This window comes from Nesoenas mayeri (assembly GCF_963082525.1).
Source record: "Nesoenas mayeri genome assembly, chromosome: 14".
NCBI classification, from domain to species: domain Eukaryota; kingdom Metazoa; phylum Chordata; class Aves; order Columbiformes; family Columbidae; genus Nesoenas; species Nesoenas mayeri.
In genome coordinates, this window is record NC_137556.1 from 9,083,848 (window position 1) to 9,105,696 (window position 21,849).

General features: G+C 38.9%; 1 protein-coding gene across 1 annotated transcript in view; it reads right to left on the minus strand.

The window, feature by feature from the left end:
* Positions 1 to 17,359, minus strand: part of SPOCK1 (SPARC (osteonectin), cwcv and kazal like domains proteoglycan 1) — a gene marked incomplete at both ends in the record, with an annotated part of 271,603 nt that extends 254,244 nt beyond the window's left edge. The window contains one exon of the mRNA XM_080353189.1: positions 17,192 to 17,359. Within this exon, the coding sequence (XP_080209315.1) occupies positions 17,192 to 17,359 (168 nt within the window). The remainder of the gene's footprint in view (positions 1 to 17,191) is intronic.
* Positions 17,360 to 21,849: the final 4,490 nt, after the last annotated feature.

Consider the following 21,849-nt stretch of genomic DNA (forward strand, 5'->3'; position numbering starts at 1 on the left):
ATCTCCTTATCTAGGGTATGAACCAAAATATTTTATGAACTAAACCTCTTTCAGGAAGTACATCACCTATCCATATATTGTTGATGAATATTTCAAATACAGGATTTTAAATGTCAGTACAGAGTTTCCAAAGGGAGAGAACACGGCCTGAAGGACAGTCTATACTATTAAGAGCCCTTTCAGAAATCATAACTTTACCTTGCATAGAGCAGGAAGATAATCCTGTTTTTCAGAAACACTTAGTTTGAGTATAAAATGGTCACCAAATGAGCAAAATCAGAGAACTGGTCACCAGAAGAAAAAATAACGGATAGCTAATTATTTTTACTTTCTTTAGATCACACTTCAAAATGGAGGCAGGAAATATCTACTTTCCATTCTCAAAGACTCTTTTCGGTTCTAGTATCACATTAAAATTCCTGTCTCCAAGATTTAAAGTTCGGCCTCTGTTCTCACAGTCTGTTATTTCCATAGGAGAGTTCAACATATTAGAAGGGATTCCCTCTCAGCCTAGCTTACTGCAAAGTTATTTCTGAAAGGGAACTGAAACAATGTCATAGAATCACAAAATACGTCTACTTCAGTCGATAGCAAGGACAATGGTAACAAAAGCACCTTGTTTTATTCCTCAATATATCTTCAATGACAAAGAATCTCTTAGAGAACAAGGGAATTCCATTCTACAGATGATATCTTCATAAAATGTGCATGCAGATTCCTGAAACATTTTTGATGAAAAATACTACAGATTTTTCAATGAGAATAAACAGTAAAACTTACCCAAACAGGCTTATATTTAAATTTAAAACTTTGTATCTCAGACAATGGTTTGAATTAATCACCTCTAAGTGAGAAAAAAATTTAATGCAAAAAAATCTGCCAGAGCCACTTTTCGTCTGGGTTGGTTGACTGGTTGTTTTAACCTCACCTTTTTTTTATCCTCAGAATCTCAGTAACAGAGACACTTGTGCTTCATACTGCCAGAACTTCTGAAATATTAAAAAAATGCCAGTGAATTCTCTCAACTCAGGTCCTGAGCACATTAGGATTCCTCTCCCAAAGCAGCCACTGTACTCAACAGAGACAAGCAGAAATCACAGTGTTCTCCTGGGATAAAATTGTCAGAAATGTCAAACGATTTAATGGCTTAGTCCACTTGAGTGCAGTCGTATCCAGGCCAAGCATCAACATTCTCTCATGCACCGATCTAGGAGCCTTGCCAGTTGTATAGGGATAAAGGCAACATCAGTTGGGTATTCTTCTTAACAGTGGCTGGTAGTTTGCCTTTTCATTTGTAAAGTGAGGCCGGCCATGACTTTTACTCTGGCATTTTCTTATTGTTTTTATTATCCAAATTACAGTGATAGCTCTCACTGCATCACTTTTGGGAATTTACTATGACTTTTTGAAGCATGATCTAAGGCTTGTCTCTGGAAAACAGCTTTCTTTTTCCTGTATTCAGTAGAGTAAAAACAAGACTTTAGTGATTAAAAATCCATATATTTTGCTTTGCTTTTCAGAAAGTAAAAGCTGAAAATAAAAATAAATCAATTTATGTAACACAAATGATGAGGCTGAAATGGAGGAGCTATTTCTGTAGCACCCTGGCTTCTTCTCTTTGCATACTGTTTGTGTGAAAGCAAAAGACTGGAGCACCCTTAACTAAGCACAGAATTGAAATCAGTGTCAGATTTAGAAGTGATGAACTGGAAGACATGGATGAAAGAATAGGTAGTTGCTGTGTTGTATGCAGGAAGATAAAGGATGTCACCATCCGTCTCTGACCTCCATGGTCTCTGTGTACAGGCCCAGTAGAAGGATTTCCAGCACTCAGAATTAGGAAGCGGGCAAAGGGCCAGCACTGCTCCCAAGTAAGAATAGTATGATCACAGCAGGGTGCAAATGTAACACGCTTTAAGTTAACAATGCATTCGCCCTGCGACAAAGCTCAGGGGTAGCCATTCCTCCAAATCAGGAATTTACTCTATAAGCAATGTTTTGGAACAAAAGTGAGCAGCAACTTGCATTCTCCATTTCCCCCAGAAATAAACACTCCCTAGGCAGCAAATGAAAATTTACTGTATGAAATTCCTTTTTGTTTTCCCTCCTGTCATTCCCCTAAATTGTTAACAATAAGCTGTTCACTCCCTGTCGTTAGATTTCATGTGGTTTTCTATAGCATCACACCAGGCATATTTTTCATGTTCTGCTGCTGAATAGAGCAACCTAATGATCCTTTTACAATGAACAAGGCAAGTCTTCAACTCTCTGTACCCTCTTGTAGTATGTCCCCCCTCCTTTCTCAAAGCATCCGCAGCCAGTCAATAAACAGTCCTCAGTATCACTCTGCCAGCAGTATTGGGAGGGTGGGTTAAGTGGTCTTCATTTCTTCCTCGGGTTTTTGCACAGTCACATTAGTGCAAGTAATTCTACAGCTGAGCAGGCAGCGACAAGCCCCATCATTATAGGGAATGCTATATAATTCTTCAGCCCTTTAAGACAGTTGAAGTTGCAAGTAGCACAGCTGCAGTAACTTCAGGTCTTGGGTGTTAAGTCATTTTGTCATTCTATTCTGTACTTTCAGCAATTAAGAAACATCTTCTGAAGTCATGAGTGTTGAGGAATCACTAAGAGAACAAGCATCTTAAAAATTCACTGACTTAGGTTCAAAGACAAAGGAGAGAGTGGGACTCTTATGGGCAAAGTTCCTATGATTCATGAGTCTGTTGGCTCAAATGGTTGTAATAAACTAAATAATTTTTGAAAACTCTTGGTGTAAGGAACCCTTTCTGGCCAAAGTTGGAAACAGCTCAGGCTTAGTTCTGTTATGGGGCAACCGAAATGATATTGCTTTGCAGCTCTTGTAGCTGAACACTGAGAAGACTAGAATGTTGTTACCCAAGAACATGATGGTTGTGACTGTTGTGACAATGTCTAAACTGGAAATACTTTAATCGATACCAAATTGAAAATACTTAAGCTAACTTGGAAAAGGCTATTCCTGAATTTGAACTGGTTTTATGAGGTGTATGAGAGGAAAGGAAAAGTTTACAGGGCCCAAGAGAAGTCAAACTCTGTGCAAGTGCTGTTCTTCCAATAAACATCGCTGAAGTTTTCTTCCACATCGAGCAAAACACTCTTAACAGCAGCAGCATCTTGAGAAGGCACAGAGATTGTAAACAAAAAAAGACCTCACACTGACATGGATGTTTTAATTTTAGTTTTACAACTGACCACATCAATCCTGGTGATAAAGATTATTTATATTATAAATTTTATATTGGTCAGCAGCCTTTGCAAAGATGACAGTCCCCAGTGAGCTGGCTTCTGCATGTTCAAACACATAGAGGTGTTTCTACTGCAAGAGGTTTATGATCTAAATACATTCCAGAATTTAAAAAACCCTGACAATTGAAGAGAATAAGCATAAACCATTCAATCTTGTCAAGAAAGAAACCGGCTCCGTTGTAAACATTAGTTTTCATACTAGAAAAACTCTGAGTCAGTTTTACATGAAAACTGGAGATTAGGAAGATATCTAGGCAAACACAAAACTACCTGTTTGTCCTGTGAATTACTTACTGTGAGGAGACACAGGGAGTTTATGATGGAAAAAGAAAACTGTTCACAACATATTTAAATGTGCAGTTTAGCATATGGAGCAAAATAGGAGCTATCAGAGATCACTTCATTGGATATTACAGATACTGTCCAAAATATTCCATACATACAGGAAATGGCATCACTTTTATGTCTGTATCCATGGAGTCTGCAGGGACAAAGATTGCTATAAAATAGTTTCACAGACTAAGAGAATATCCAGTTCACTGTGACTTGAAGGTAAATACAGGTCATCTCATAGAGATAAACATCTCAACATGGGTTCATTCATCTTTAAAAAGAAAAAAAGAAAATGTGATCTTGACTAGATTGGATGGTTGCAATAATCCATCCAGCTCCTTTGGGATAGAGAATACCATATTTTTATTTTATTGATGAAAAACATATTTAGAGTATTTTTCTGTTTAGCAACTTTCTGTTCTCAGCCTTGCTCCTCCTTCTCCTTAAAATCAAATATTTTTATGTTTTGAATTTGGAGAATGGAATCATGCAACTAATCAATCAGCCTTTCCAACTGAGATCTCATCACCCTGAACGTTACCCTCATACAAATCTCAGTGATTGTGCCTGCAGGGCTACCACTGCTTTCTGAAAAGATTACATGGACCAAAAGAAACCACTTTATTTTGCCCTCTGGCTTTCTATGTGAAACAAGTGTCATGGTGAAATGCTGACAAAATCCTCTCATGTTTTCTAGCTTTGAAAAACTGCAGCACAATGCTAATGTTGGAAACACACAAGCAAAATATATATAGAGGGGTTTTGTTTGTTTTATCTGTTTTGGTTTTATTTGGTTTTTGTTGTTGTTTATTTGGTTTTTGTTTTTTAATAAGCTACATTACAATACTTAAAATTTGAGCAGAGAACAGAATTGTTTTCTTCTGCACAGAAATAAGGACAGTGGAAAGGAGAAATCTTAGGGTAAATATAACAAGACGTCCATATTTCTCAACACACACACAAAAGTTTTCAGCTATGCAGGACAATAAAATTGAAATTCATCCCTGTGCAGCATAGAGGAGATATTCGGAAGTTGAAATGTTTTCCGTACTTTATGTATGTCCTGTACAATTACACCAACTCTTACAGATTCTTTTCCTGCTTTACTCCTGCACCACTGTATTAGAGCACCAACCAAGGGAGCAGAGCAAACTGCTTCCCAAATAAGCTTGCAGCAGCACATGATCACTCAATGTGGATGCTCCATTTTAAACCAAGCTTTTGCCATCTGTTCCTCTGCTAATTATAAATGCTACAGATACCCACAACTACACTGCAATGAAAAAAAGTGGTTAAAGCACATGTATTCTTTCTACAATGCATCTTTGTTGTTTATCTCAAATTAAATGCAATACTGCCCATCACACAACACACAAGTCACAGAGTACAAAGACCACATAAGGGCAGATGTCTATAGCTTCTCATGCGGCAATAAGCCAGTGGGGAATGATTCCAAAATGTACCGTGTATACTCAGCAAGAGATCTTTACAACTGTGCCCAGAGTCACACACATTTCTTAAGCAGTGGTTCCCAGGAGTTTTGCTCACAAGACGACTTGCTGCCCAGGTCAGGATCATGCAGGACACCACTCAGAAGTGAACTAACCTCCAGCAGGACACGTTCTAAAGCCTGTCCTGCTCTCCCTCTAATCCCAACACTATCATCAACCCACCTCTTTGGAATCCTCTCTAATGAAGCAGGGACATGGTTGAGAGGTGGACTTGGCAGTGGTGGGTTAATGATTGGACTCTATCTTAAAGGCCTTTTCCAACCAAAATGACTCTATGATCAAACCTGTTTGTCCTTTTCCAGCTTATTTCCATCCTGAGTTTATAAATTCATTACCTCGATACACACATAGACACTTATCATGTTCTTCATTTCCTCTTTCTGCCAGGTGTTTTCCAAGAAGACAGATGTTTGGGCTTCAGCAAAGATTGTTCTAACCATGATTTCTCACCTAATGAAGCATGTCTTCATCTCAGCCATGACTCCTCTGGCTGGAACTGCTAAATTATCCATTCATTTGCCTATGACACAGATTGCATGTTTTGGAGTTTTTTCTTGTTTGTGTTTTGGTTGTGGTTTGGTTTGTTCATTTTTCTTGTGTGTTTTTTTTGGTTGGTTTGGTTGTTCTCATTTGCTTGCACCTGTAGTTTCTGTTTTTAACGAACACCTGAGGAAAACACATTTATTCCATCACCGTAGTTTCAGTAACTCCTAGTTTCACAAAGCTTGAGCTTGAAAATCAGCCATGCCCTAAGGCTTCAACTTAGTATCTTATATCTTCATATATCCTTATTGAGTTCAAATTTTATAGACCAGCTTGCATCATTCTGAATGGAACACATCAACTGCAGCATCCCTCATATATGAGTAATGGTTTTGCAATGATGGAGGCAGCTTTCAAAAGCACTTCCTGTTTGCAGCTTCCTTCTCTCCTAATGAGAACTACAGCCATGCTGGGCACATCCCATATCTCTCTGTTTGTATAATACATCACCCTGCTCTAATACAATATTGCTCATTCTTGTTTACATAAAGCCATATTCTGCCATTAAACATTAAACCACGGATGGAGTATCTCAACAGAAACTAATGCTGAGGTTCTGCAGTAACTTTTAAAAATAGAGATAGCAGAATATGGCCCATAAGAAGTTGTTTGGATTTTTTTCCCTTTATATAAAGAGATAGGACTATTTGTGATGGTAGATGTTGCTTTAGAAGTGGAAGTTTCAATATATTTTAAAATGGTTCTAAGATTGTTTATATTATCTTTTTATGAATGCTCAAAAATTGGCCATTTATACTCATTAAAGTTTCTTGTAGTTATGTTCAGTCTTCCCTTTTACAAGGTATTGCACCTGGATAGGAAATGCTTAGAGTCTCTAACAGCACTGTCTTGGGGGAAGGGTAGGAAATTACCTTTCATCGCAGGTTACAAGAAGTTCATTACAAGCCACAAAATCTTCACTCTGCCTATCATTTTAACATTTATTAAGATAAGACATCTGCATAAGACACAAAGCACCCTTCATGAGAGGAGCCAAAGGCTTTATAGGAAGAAAAGGAGATTAGATATAAAAAAAGACAATTGTATCACATAAGGATCATCACTTCAGGCCATGTTGCCTCATATTCCAATGAAAATAAAGCACTAAGCATCTTGGTATATCCAACTTAACGTTGTTATATAAGCATGAGGAGACTAATAAATCTGTGGACCAATCTGAATTACTATATAACTCCTTATGAGCAACCATATTTTGTTTACCAGTTTCCTTCATCCTGCAGAACTGCCGTTATGTGCATAACTGACTGTTGTGCAGTATTTTTACAGTTTATATTTATTCTAATTAATCACGGCATGAATTTTTTTGGATGCTGCTGTCCTGAGTGAACTATAACATGGAGATTCATGGTTGTGTTTAAGGAATATGGCAGACAATTCTGTACTTACATCACTAATATCCTGTACCTATAGATATCTTCACCGAAGGCAGCACTGCAGTGTTTTTTCACATGAACTGATTTCTTTTTTAGACATACGAAACAAGTTTTATAAAGATAAGTAGATTCAAAATTTCTAAGTCATCAGTTTCAGCAGGTGTAGTTTAACATTAAAATACATGAAGACAGAGGAAATCTGTTTTGCCTAATATCTCTGCTTCAACAGGAAATACCTAGTCCCCCTTCAATACAGTATCAAACGAAGGAGTGTACCTATCTAGTATTAAACAAACAAATAAATGTCATCTAGGTATCAACAAGATTGGTTACCTTGGCTTCACTTAGAAAAATAATGGACAAAATTTATCCCTTTTATATCTTAAGTGAAGCTTATGTTCTCAAACAAGAAATGAATTTGACTTAGTAACCACTGCTGTCAAATCCTGGCACATATATCCAAAGGAAGAATCCAGACCTGTTAAGCTTTGTCCTTCTGTGTTCCAAAACAGTACAGAGCTCAGCAGAAGAGCACTGTCCTGGGACTTACATGACATAAATTTTGTTGTTAGATCTGACATTAGCTTGATGGATAACTCTGAACCAGCTTTATTCACTGCTTCCACATCTGTCTAATACAGATCTACATCTCCATATGCCTAACCACATCAGAAAAGTGCAGCAAAGAACGCCACAAAAGCCTGAGTACTGAGTGAGGTGAAGGAGTCTTTGCCTGCTCCATGCAGCCCAGGACCCCGGGGTGGGCTCAGCACTGGAAATCTCCAAACAGGATGGGCTCTGCTGCAGATAAAAACGCTCAGCAAATTCCCATACAAGCAAGGAGTACATCAGGTATCGGTGCATACACAAATACTGGCAGACTAAGAGAGCTCTCCTAGAAATCACTGTTCAAATTAGTATAGACTTGGATAAAGTGACCATATCTCAGAACAGTTCCTTTAAGGTATCATTGCTAACATTTGTATGTACTGTAAATTTTTCAGACAATGGGATTGCTAATATGCATCCCCTGAAACAGGGCGGGGAGAGGAAACATATTGGATTAATATGGAAAGGCAATTATTTTGGTACCTATGTAGTACAGTTCAGTGGAAATATTTTCATTCTGTGCTTTTGGAGTGACAGTATGAGAAAATGTGAAACCAGTCATCCCAGCTACAAGGCTCAAAATAGAGAGGGATGTGGAATCACTGTCACTGCATTTCTGAGGTCTCTAAAGTTGATTTTTCTTAGTATTTACCAATTGCAATCAAATTCTACCAAGAAACTCAACATCCCTAGTACACAGAGAAACAGTACTCTGAAAACATTTTTCACTCACTCCCTTGAACAAGCAACTCAGTGGCATTTCTTCTTAATCTTGCAATTATAAAAATTAAAAACAAACAAACAAACAAACAAACTTAAGCATTCTACCTGCCCAATTCCAATGGCTGCATCTGCTTCTACTTCTCGACCTTAATCTTCTGTTCAAGTTGCATAACCGCTACAACTTGAAGAGACAGGCAGAGAGAACAATATACAAACACTAGAAGCCACTAGTGAAATAAGCTTGTGAATAGGCAAAGGAGCTCAGGAGAGGAAGGGCAAAGACAGATCACTAAGAAGTACATAAAAACTATTCACAGAATGTGCTGTGAAATTTCAAATGAAATTGTGTACACAGCTAATGTGACAGTTGCAAAACAACCTGCATGGATGGATGAGTATCACTACCTCTGTCAATCCCAGTGCTAGTCAGAATTCAACTGTAAACCATGATATACTGAAACCTTCTTTAAAATCCATTCTGAATATAGTTACTCTAATAGTAATTTTTAGTAAAGTGGTTTTTTATCTGCCCAAGAGAAACCATCAGTGAAGTGGATTTATGACACTAAGTTCATTAAGAGGACAGCTAAGATCACGGAATTAATTGATGCCCCCTTGTACCTATTTAATGAGAATGATTTTCTGTTACCCTGGATTACAAACCAAGCTATAGAAGTGACAGATAAAGACCAATCTACCCCCTGCCAAAACCTCTATTCAGTAGCTTAGCAATTTATCTGTAAACTAAATTTTGAATCATATCTCAGCCTTGGAACTCATTAGACATTAGATGATCAGTCCAAGTGTGTAATTTGATTTTAGCTGCCAACCTGTAACAGCAAATCCACCAATGATAACTTTTGGAATTACCTACTTGATGAGTACGGACATGGAGTTAACACTTGGTAACTTTGCAACCTTGTGTAAAAATGAAAGTGTTAAGCATTGGAAGCACAGAAATTCACCCTGAAGACAGCAGCATTACCTTAGATTCGCTGTGTCAACTCCACTTTCTTGTTTTGGTTAGAATCTATAAAATGTGTACTTTGTAGACTGTAGATGTTTGATTTTCAGATAGTTTGATTCTTCCAGGGACTTTTATGCTGGCCAGACACTTGATCTTTTGGCCTTTTCCAATTACAAAATGTCCTTCAAAAGCCAAAAAGGAACCATTTAATCTAACTGGTCTTTCATGTACAGCTGTTCTTTGTTTAAGAGAACAGGAAGATGAAGAATATGAGAATCAGAATCAGGCCTCAGTGAAGTCTTGGAGAATTAGATCATCAGCTTCAACACAATCAAGACTTCACCACAGCTCTTTGCGGCGAATCTCATCTTGTGGTACACAAGGAAGAAATAATCAAACCACCCTTGAATAAACAAGTGTTATCTAAAAGTAAAAAGTTGTCATAGTCTAGATGTAATATTTGACCTCCATTTCCCTCATGAAGTCCTGCCTTCTGTAAAAAAAAAAAAAAAAGCAACTCATCTGCCTCACCCAAAATTCAGATAGTCCTTAATCCTGGACAATTTACCTGAAATAAAACTAGTATTTACCCACAGATACTTGAGCCTGATAACAGTTGTTACACTAGCAGACATCAGAACCCAGCCTCCTATGACTAATTTCAATCCACCCATTTTATATTGCACTGACATGGCTTGACACGACACGTGGTTCATTTGTATGGTGTTTTCCCCCTCTTTTTTTCCTTTTACAAGAGTGAGTTTTGACAAATATATATATAAAAAAATCTATCCCACAACTGTGTACTGGGTTTTGATTTGCTGTTTTTTTTTTTCTACCCCCATGCACAAAGGTGCTAACATAGCAATACATCTAAACTGGCTACTCCACTTCTTTTTAATTCATTTTTAACCTCACACTCATCAAGAAACAGAAGATTTTTCTTTTGTCCTTATAAAGGTGTTTCAATTCATAAAGTGAGCCCCTGTGGAAAAGAAATCTTATAAAACTGGAAGGGAGGAGATGGTGGAAACAGCAAAATACAACAATGGTTACTCTATAAACTTGTAAAATCTATTAGTGAAAACTCCAAATCTACAGAATTCCATAGCAGGGACATGATATGTGACTGCAGTCTAGGGAATTTTTCTGTAAGTAAGGGATCTACTCATGTTATAATTTAAGACATATAATACAGAAACTAACACTCTAGTTTCTACTGACCTATTTAGCTTTGGACTTTCAGGTAATTCCAAGGGAACCTGGATAAGTGTCAGTTAATTACAAAAAGCTGTCTCTCTGTACCTTTCAAGTTAATTACTCTGATTTAAATGCCATCATTTTTCCCCTTGTCCACTGCAGAAGGAAAGTGTCAAACTTGAGAAGGGCATTTGCAGTAAGCATCTCTCTTCTTTTTGTAAGAAGCTCATTATGAATTACATTTGCAGATGTTCAGTCTCTCATTTTGCTATTATTTTAAACTTCATGCAGCTTTGGCAAGTACATCTCAGCTGCACCCTTCAACCACATTTATATTCTAGCCTTGTCCCTCACATTTTAACTCTGTTGTACTTCAGTTCAGATCCACTGGAATCCATACACACAATCTTCACCTTCAATTAAATCTGAAGGTGGACTTGGAATGATAATCTGCTGGGAAGCAAGCCTGAGGTGCCTGTGTCCCATCACATAACCCAGCTATGTTACTGACTGCGGACATCCATTACTTAGCTAGCAAGTATTCTCCAAATGTACTGTAACCTTTTTTACTACTACATAACTAACACGGCCTGAATAGTTTCTTCAGGAATATATGTATCGATCACTGAATCACAGAAAAACCTGTGCTTTCATTTCAGGTAAAAAAAGTAGAAAATGTGACTTTCTGGTAGTAAATTTTTGGCAGAAAAATACTTCATTCTGCCTGTAGTGCATTAGGTAGTATCTTGAAACTGGTTGAGTCCTTAGTAGTGAGAACACATTGAAGGCATGTACCTGGCAGGGAAAAGACAGCAGAAAGAACCCAGTCAACACAAATGAATTGTTACCTCAAAAAACCCAAAGGATCAGGGGATATTTGGGTATCGCAGATAGGTTCTGCCACACTAGAAGCTGTATGGATAGGGAGCAAGACTACCATCTGCAAAAGCTTTAAACTTCATGAACAGACACATGGGATATAAAATTCTAAAGGCCTACAGAATCCTCAAATCCAGATTCTTTTATTACATTTTACTACATCATAATATTTTTTATAACATACAAGCTACATGGAGAAACTGAAGTGCTCATTAAGATAATCTTTTAAAACATAACTGCGGGTGGAATAATAACCTTATTCCTAAATTCAGAAATATGGTTATGATTGTCACCAATTATCTACTTATTTCTTTATCTCAACTTCAAGCAAGGCATCTTTTGTCCTTCTCTCAATAAACTTTCTGAAGCAAATTTACTCTTACACAATTAGCTTTGTGTGAGTAAACTAATATAATAAATTATTTTAAAACAGGCTCTTTGTGCCTATGATGCTGGAAGGCCTTTGGCTCACCAACTCCATAAAAAAATTATCTTTCTTGTATTTCAGTGATCAGAGGTGCTCACAACATTCCTAATTAAGTATTCTCTTCTATACATTGTACAATTTTATTTCTTCAAACGAACAAAAATCTTTCATTTTATTCATTCCTACAATATATTTGCTCTCCGCAGAGTAGCATTACTTTCGTTACTTAGAATAACTCTGCAAATCAATAGAAGTATACAGGTTTTCTCTCTCATCTATTTCAAGCTGAGATGCCAGGACCCAGAATAAATTCATGTTAGCTCTCCATTCCATGACCTTCTACTTTGTACTTTTAAATTTCATTTCATTTCTATCATTTGAGTTCTCAAGGTCTCCAAATTCTGCTTACTTGGTATTCCAGCCCTTCTCAGTATTGGTCATGTTTTCCAACTCACTGCTATCAAGTTTCACTGCACATTTCTAATTTTGGGCTAAACAAATCGGAGAAAGATAAGTGCAACAAGGGGAAAAGCAGCACAGAAGTGTGAAGAACCAGCCCAACAATTCATCAGTGGCAAAGCTGGAATAATACAGGTCCCCCAGTTCCCAGCCCTGTGTTTGCATTATCACCCAACACTGCACTTCTGATCAGGTGTGAGGAGGAACTCATAGACTCAGAAATAACCAACAAAATTAATAACTGACAAAATTGTCTCTTCAGTGGATTGTATGAGGGGATGGTAGTCTATGACCAACCTGGGAAATCTAATATCTAATCTAGTTATATGTAACTATTCGTGCTGCTGATAGTTCTATGTAATTATTTATCCACAGTCAGTCTGAGAAGGTATACACACAGATGATGACCTTTCATGCCTTGCTTCTTAGGCAGGCACAGTCTCAAAGGATCTCCAGGCATATAGCGCATGGGGGTTTTAACATGATAGCCTGAACTGAAACTCTGCAAGGAATAAAATTTAGAGAAACAGCTTAGTTAATGCTCAGAACGTGGTCTGGCAGCCTGCCATGCATAAACATGCATTGAAACCAGAGTTCATGCCAAGAATTCTTAGCTTTCAACTTCATAGAAATTCCTTGTACGGTTTATACTAGATCTTCTAAGTTCATTCAACTTTTTTCTTCCTTTTTGCAATTTAATCTATAGCTAGTTGAACTCATTACCTTTTTATATATAAGCATTAATAATGTAATAGACATAACTCCAAGTAGAAGCAATAGAATTATTTTGTTCATATAATTTTTGATTAAAGATAGGCTTAACACTAAGAGGACACTGCTTTGCACCTACCATGCCAAACCTCTGTGAACACACCAAGGTGCTGCAGTGTGACCTATTAGAACACTGTGCATGGCTGGTCACAAAATAAACACTTTCTAAGACTCATGAGAATTCACGTCACACTCAAGTGTCAAATTCATGTTCAAGCTCCATTTAAGCCAAAGGATTTCTCTCAACAGATTTGATCAAAAGATTGAGGTCTTAACATTTGTTTTCATAATATCCCAAAGTCTAATTTGACTCTCACATCCCTGCTGTCTACTTTTCCAAGCCTCAAATCTGTACAAAGGAAGTTCCTTCCTACAGACTCCAGATTCCCTCCTTCTCCTTTCTCTAGCAATAATTATGTTGATTCAGTTTTTATGGTTTAAACACTTTCTAAACTAGATCTAGTCAGTTACTTAAGTATGTAGCAAGTCATATTCAATATACGTATTAGGGGAATAATAAATTCCATATTACTACAGATTCTGAACTTTGTCCTTTTTTTTTTACAGCTTCAACACACAGTTATGAGGAAGATAAATACTATTATCCCCAGCTATAAAATGGGACTTCAGACAGAATTAAGATTTTCTCATAGGTCACATAGAAAGCCCATGGCAGAAAAGAAAACAAGAGTGGAAGACAAAAAAGAATATCAAGTTCAGATTATACTGAAAGCTTATTAATATATCAGATGTTACACCAGTATTGATACTGAAGAGCTGGACAATATACAAGACTTTCAACAGCATGTGCTTCACAACAGATCAGTCACATGGGTCTTACTATTCATTTACAGGCTCTGTTTGTTTTAAAAAAATGGAACACTTTAATATTCTACAGATTTTCTTCAAGTCACATGAAAAAAATTGTGTTGTATTGTTTTAACCAGACAGGTCATCACTTTAAATTCAGTCAGACTTAAAAATTTAGCCTACATGGACATAACGCAGATATCAAATGAGGTGTACTTTTGTGCTGCCTTTTCACAGAATAATGGCTGCTGGGCCCTTAAGTGCAACTACCATGCTGTCTTTGCCCAAAAGAAACATGGGTCATATCTAAAGAAACAATCGATAGCCATGTTCTCAAATCAGGTCATATTGGACCAAAGCTCAGTAGGACTGATCAACCAATTGATTTTGAAAAGAATAACTGAAAAAGTTGAGAGAAGCCCAATTTAAAATTTTATATTCAATTATACATCATCTTCAAAAAGAAAACACCCAGTACTGCAACATTATGACAGATTTATATGCACATATGTGTGCACAGATGTTGGTGCTGCATGCGCATTCAGAGTCTGGAGTGGCCACACCAAATCAAATCTCTGCTCCATACCTGTAATGTTTCTCCTACTGTACATAAAGACATAGTTACGTAAATATTCATGAATTTTGTTTATATAACATGACATAAAATTCAGAAACCTACTAAAGGTAATTATGGTAATTCCTGCAAGCTTGCTTCTGCTGATTTACAGTGTATGAACGAGGTCTTCTCTGTAGTAGCTGTAGCATCAGACCCAAAGTTTTAGCTGAAATACCACTTCTATCGTCCAGCCTCCTGTGCAAAGCCCACATTGAGAACCTCATCTAGTAAGGATGCGTATATGGTTACCTTTTGAGAACAAAGGGAAGATGGGAAGACAGTTTACAATTCAACAGTTATGAATAAAATGCTAATCCACCCCATACATAGCAGTTAATTCTGTTATGCTGCACCTCACCAGGTGTTTTTCTCACAAATGCTTTAACAATCTATCCCAAACAACACAGCCACAAAGCAAGGACCAGATTTCTTCCAATGACGTCTCTGCATGCAAGACGCACGCTGTCTCTACTACACCTGCTGTGTTGGCAGCAGCTCTAGCTGGGTGTGTCTTCATCTGTGGACACCAAACCTCTCTCAGAAAATTACGATGCAGTAAATCACTTTGGTTGAGGATAAGTTACGAAGAGCTTGAATTATATACGCAAGCTTATTATACTTTCTTTTTGGAAAAAGCTTGGTAGGAGATGATTAGTAGTCTCTGTTAATTTGACACATAAAATGTTTCATGGATAGTAAAACTCATTTGTAACATGCTAGTTTTGAAGTCATTAAATAGAACCATTAAGATGGCTGGGTAGAAATGTACCTAAACTTTGCATGAACTTCATAGTTTTTGCTTGGTAGAGGAGGGGTTAAGAGTTGGTTGGTTTGTTTTCCCATAAAATTATTTTTCCAATAGAAAATAGTTTTGAAGCATTACAGTTTTTGTTAGCATTTTCAGCAGTGAAACCTTAAAACATGAAAGAAGTAATTTTCATGAGCATCTTCCACAGGAAATGATTTCTCTGACAATTGCACTTGTGAGACTAGGGAAAGGGGACGAGAAGTTGCAAGGACTCCAGGCTTCAAAAAAAGGAAAACTACATACAATTAAACAAAATCTTTAAGCTCAGGAAGTGCAATTAATACGAAGTCTCAGTTTGGAAGGAAACTGTTGAAAGATGCCCCTTGCTATAAACCTGTCCCTAGTTAAAAGCAGGTTTGGATTAATATGTTAATCCTTCAATTTACCATTTTCAATTGCTGCCAAATTTTCATATCAAGTTGGATGTAGAAATTGACAACTGAAATCCTAAACCTGTGTTCCCCAGGAGTCTAAACCAGATATTAACAAAGATTCCCTTGGAACCTGGTAAAAATTTATGAATCCATATTAAGTGTAGAATCCCCTTAATAAAATACTAGTCATGTACAAGAATATTCTTTCCCAAATACCTAACATAAGAGAACTTCAAACAGTCCCGATAAGTGGATGCCACCACAGTGACTGCAAACAAATATATGTTCTGACACATCTGCTGATACCATGGTTAAAGCCACACTTTGTTATTTTGAGATTCAGAGCAGCATCATTTCTGAGACGCAGAGATGACCACAGCTACAGAAAATGTAGACAGACTAAGCCAGGCAGAGACAGGTCATGTTTAACTGTAATACTTTGAATTCCTCTTTGCAAAGTAAGATATAGCGTTAAAACCAGAGATGAATGCATAGCATCAGTTTAACTTTCTAATATATAGTTCAATATCACAGCTTGCTAAACAATCAAATTTGTACAGAATAGTACTTGCAGCATCACTAACTAGCTCTACTCTTCCCTTTCCTAGAGCCAGACTGCAGCCACAGCACACAAATCCCATGCAATAAAGAACAATTAATCTCAATGTGCTCGTGATCAACACTAACAGTGATGTTTCCTTCTCCAGCCTTGGGCAGATGGAAGCAAGGTTTTCTCTGTGTGTTTCAAGAAAGCTTTTTCGGCGTACAGACAACAGAAGCAAAAGGAGACCCATAAATATTACATTAACCATAAACATTGCATTTCCCTTTCTCCAGTTATTGACATAATACACACAACTGTATTCAAACTAGGGGAATTTAAGGATTAATTTTAATCTTAGGGAAGTGATTTGTCTTGTACACATACATACCATAATACATATTGAAGCTACCGTCATTTTCCAGACCAAAAAAAACCCACCAGAGTTAAAGCATTGCTTTCTCCAAGCCTATACCACCGCCAAAGATCTCCATACATAGAACTGAAAATAAAATGTTTTCCACCAAATCTTCATGGAAAAAAAAGCTTTGCTGTTTACCACCCTGTGGCTTGAACTGGTAAATATTCCCTTCTTACACACACACCATTTCATCATTTTACAGTTAATGAGCCTCTTAAGCAGCAGGCACAGAAACTTTGCCCAAAGTTCCTCCTCAAAAGAAAACCGAAGACCATACAGTTTCAGCGAAACTGACATCAAGCCCGAACTGCCCGGATCGATGGAGCAATGAAGAATGCCAGAACTGCCTGTCCAGCTTCCAAACAGCTCTGAACATCCTTCATACAAGCAGCAACCGGTTCAGAGCTGCATCTCTTTTTCTACCCACAGCCTCTATAAGCCAGCAGCCACCCATTGAAAGGATGCTACAGTCAAACAGAACAAATAAGAACAATGTGGTAAACGCAAAAGTACTCACATCCCGGAATTTGTTCCAGTACTTGTCTTTATCATACTGCGAAACGGTGCTCAGCCATTTGTCATTGTCCAGGAAATTGCCATGATTGCTGTTACTCGTGATGATTTCAGGATGCCGGCTCTCCACTTGCAGGAAGCACCAGGCAGCGATCACCAGCATCCCCGACATCTGCAAGGAGAGGAGCAGAGCGGAGATGAGCGGAGGGCAGCGGCTTTCTCGAGCGGGGAAGTTTGAGGGGACCCAAGTTGGGGTTTCTTCCCCCTTCACCAACTTCACCTGCAGCTCCGCAGCCAGGTCCGCTGAGACCCACCCTGAAGGGGCAAGGCGGGGTGGAGGGAGGAATAAAACACCTGGGGCTAGGCAGAGACCAACCAGAGGGAAACACAGCGTTACAATACCCCACTCGGTAACACCTCCCGTGGGAGCAGTCAGCGTTGGCTCCACGAAGTTCGGGTTGCAGGGTGTGGGGGAAGCCCCTACCTCCGGGCAGTGCCGCCGGCCGGGGCTGCGAGCACCGTGAGCGCTGCCTCCTCTTCCTTTTCTTTCTCCTCCTCCTCTCCTCTGCGCGGCTGCCGCCGCTCGGTGCCGGGTCGCGCAGCCGGGGGGTCGCGGAGCTGCGAGCCCCGAGCAGCCGCCGCCAGCGGCTCCGGCCGTGTGCGCTCGCCGGGCGGGCTCCTGCCGGCAGCACAGGGCTGGCGCCACCTGCCGGCCGAGCGCGGCGGCGCGGGGGCGGAGCGCGGCCAAGGCGAGGGGCGAGGCGCCGCGCACGCGGCCGACGGCCGGTGTAACGGTCACCGTAACGGTCACTCAACGGCCGCTGGCGGAGGGTCTCGTTCTCATCCCCTGCTAATTAGTGCGATGCCCAGCAAAAGGGGACAGGCGCTTTTGCTGAGCATTTTAAATACAACTGCGGGACTGCTCCATGTGACGTTTTTCATAGAATCATAGAACAGTTTGGGTTGGGAGGGACTGTCAAAGTTAACCTAGTCCAACTCCCTGCTATGAGCAGGGACATCTTCACCAGCTCAGGTTGCTCAGAGCCTCATCCAGCCTGGCCTGGGTTGCGTCCAGAGATGGTTCATCCATCACCTCTCTGGGCAACCTGGGCCAGTGTCTCACCAGCCTCAGCGTACACAATTTCTTCCTCATGTCTGGGCTGAATCTCTCCCTCTTTTAATTTAAAACCATCACCCCTTGTCCCATCACAGCACACCCTTCTAAACAGTCTGTCCCCATCCTTCTTATCGGCCCTTTTTAAGTATGGAAAGGTCGCAATAAGGTCTTCCCTGGAGTCTTCTCCAGGCTGAACACACCAACTCTCTCAGTCTGTCCTCCTAGCAGAGATGTTCCAGCCTCGGATCATTTCTGTGGCCACTCTTGCCCATCTCTTTCCTTGTCAAATATGGTTCATCAAAACTGTCTTATAAACACTGCGTTTTCCCTCCAAGAAAGCTATCAGCAGGGTTAATCCCACTTTTTCCAGATGGACACGTTAGGCCTTTCTTTATTAACACAGAAAAGAGTCATATTTATTCATTTTTTACTGAGCACCAAACTCAGTATACACTTCTATTCCCAGATCCGATTTTAAATATAGATCCTAAAAAGCCATGTAACCACAATAAAAGCCTATGGGACTGGGAAGAAAAACAAACAAACAAAAAAGGCATTTTAATATTTTAATTTTAACAGCAGAGAAAAGCACACACATAAGTACCCCACATTGCATTCTCTCCTTCGTATGCACAGAATCTAATGGAAGCCACATGCCTGCAGGATGGTAAAATATAACCTAAGAAAAACAACAAATGAAGAAATCCAAACTAAAGCCCTGCAGATTCGGATGTCAATCCATATCCAAACACCTTGCTCCACCTTCCCTCCTATATTGGACTATAGCATGCTTCTGATGGTGATCTAGGGTGTGCATTCCTCTCAAATATCTGTTGTGCACAGACTTCCCTATCAAATTGTTAGTTTCAATGACAGATAATGGACCTGGCAGGGTGAACAAAAACTTTCTCCTTTCTTACTGAAATTAACAGAGTACTGTGCAATTTATTCTCTATGGGCCTTTTCTCTAAGGCTATTAACAACAAAGCATTCGTCTTCTCTGCACAGACATTAAAAATCTTGCACCATCTTGAATCTTATGGTTAAGAGATTCCCCCAGTGAGCTCACAGAAATCTGTTGCCATTGAACTATATTCAGTTCCACTTGACTCATGTGTTTCACCCCAGACATTGCTGCATTTCAGCACCATCATATACAAAACACGTTACTTGCTAAATATTTGGGGATTTTTACACACAAGGACGTACATTAGTGCTTACCGGTTTTGCATATTTACTGCTTTCTTGATCCCACTGTGGGATAGACCAATTTAATCCTCCCCTGACCTTTCTTCAACTCATGAATTGCCAGGTCAGGCTGGTAAGGAACAGCAGAATGTTATTTCCACCCAAACTCATAGGGCTTCTACCCATTAAATATTTACAGCAGCAGTTAGATCATCCCTGTAAAACACACTTGTTAGCACAGTAAACCAGGCTTAGTGACTTCAATAGAGTTGACTTCACTTAGGATGAAGCAGGCTGATACTTTTGCCAGTCAAAGACCTGAATGATAAATTACAGAAACATTGTATATAAAGTAATTACATTCTTACTCGTAGCATTCATGTCAGAAATGTGCCTTCATTTATTTAATTACTTCATAATCCCATATTCAAAACATAGCTAATCTTTCTTGATCCAGTAAAACACAGGCTCCCTGTTTAATCCTGATAGCAATCTCTATCAGTCAGCAGCTGCAGCATTTCACCTCCACGCTATTTATCATCCATGACTAGAATTGAAACATCCTTGTCAGCTGGTTGGTGTTTATGGACAATACTAAAATTGCCTCTGATTCCAATTCAAGAATATAATATTAGAGATCTCTCTATAGTGGATGACTCAACTATTTGGTATTTTGGATATAAAAAGCTCCTTTGTTTCAAATTACAAGAAATATTGAAGAGTGAAAGACCTTTTTTTTGTTGTTGTGCTTGCAGCTGTGAAAAGTGCCACAGTATTGATTTTGGATATTATTTGATATTTCGCTACAACTGTATACATCATTTGATCAGAAGTTGTAATTAGAACCGTGTAGTGCAAACTTCTCTGTGCTGTAGCCTGTCCAGGTTCATTCTGGAAACAGAACCTCCTGGTGCAGAAAGCATTTCACACACAAAAATAGAGGGCCAGATCTCATCTTCAGCTAAATTCCCCATGCAGAGGAATGTTACAGTTGTCTTAATAGGGCACTTGGGGACTTTCAGTTACTGGAGAAAGCCTTCAGCAGCAGTCTTGCAGGCAACACAACTGAAGCATGTTAACTTCCCCACAGACCACAGCAAGAATGCCTGGAGAACCAAGCCAGCCACTGCTGTTTTCAGTGCTAAGCTACTCTGAGCTTTCCCACCTCACAGTAGCTCTACACCCAGTAGGGTAAAGTCAGTGGAAATCACACTTAACTGTTGTCATGTGAAGGATTTTACTTGCCCCCGTTATAACTACATGGCAGCAAGAGGCACTTTTTCACCATCTTGATTGCTTCCATAGTTCTTGAGGCAGTGGCTGCAACCTTTCTAATAGAGCCTTGAAACTCTTCTGTGGACTTTGATGGATGGTTTTTCCCCTCCTCTTGTGAGGCACAATTCCACTGACTTAATTTTTTTTTAAACATTCACTCAGGAAAGAAAATCTTTACAGTAACAAATGTTTAAAGGGCATTTCTATACTTTACTGTGTACCAGAGTCCTTCACTACTGGATTAAGAAAGTTCAATTATTGTAATTTAACTGGATTTTAAAATATGTCACTAAAAAGGTAGACGCAGTGGCACAGACCTTTATTTAACATCCCTTTGTATCTTCCATATACTGTTGTATCCTTTTAATAGACAGGAGTTTTATTTCCTACTGTGATTCTCAGAACTGCAGATTCAGCTTAGTTAGCTCTGCTGGGCAATTGTGCAGAAAAAAAATACTAGTTTAACTTGTGCAATGAGTGATTGTTGGCTTATACAAAGTTCCTGAGACATTTATCCATTTTACAACAAACTGTAATTCCTCTTCTCTAAAAATACTACTAATACAGGTTCTGATTTGACCTCTCTATTCAGCTCTGCTCCTGGCCTCTTCTCTATATAGGACAAGCACATTTAATTGCAACATTGCCCGGATTTTTTCAAGAATTTGATAAATGCTTACAACCAGAGTTGCTGCAGCTATGTCACATGACAGGAAAGTTATGGATTCCTAGCAGTCAAAGTGGCATCAGCTGCTTTGAAGACATTGCAGTTGGTGCAATCCCTTGTGTTCTCGTCCTCCTGAAGCATTTAACCCCAATGCCAGTGATTTCAGTGTAAAAGAAAATATCCATTGACCTGGAAAGTTCCTACAACATGTTCTGCAATCTATTTGCTAGTGTATATTAGTTGTAGTATCCCAGATGAAAGTGAACTGAAATACTGGCAAGTCCTGGGCAAAGTAAAAGCTGAACACAGTTTATGGTATAGATGTATAAGAAACAAAACAACTAAAGCAAAAGAGCAGTAAAAACAATGAATCGATAAAGTGACATCACATGCAGAAGTTGGAGGTGGATTTCAG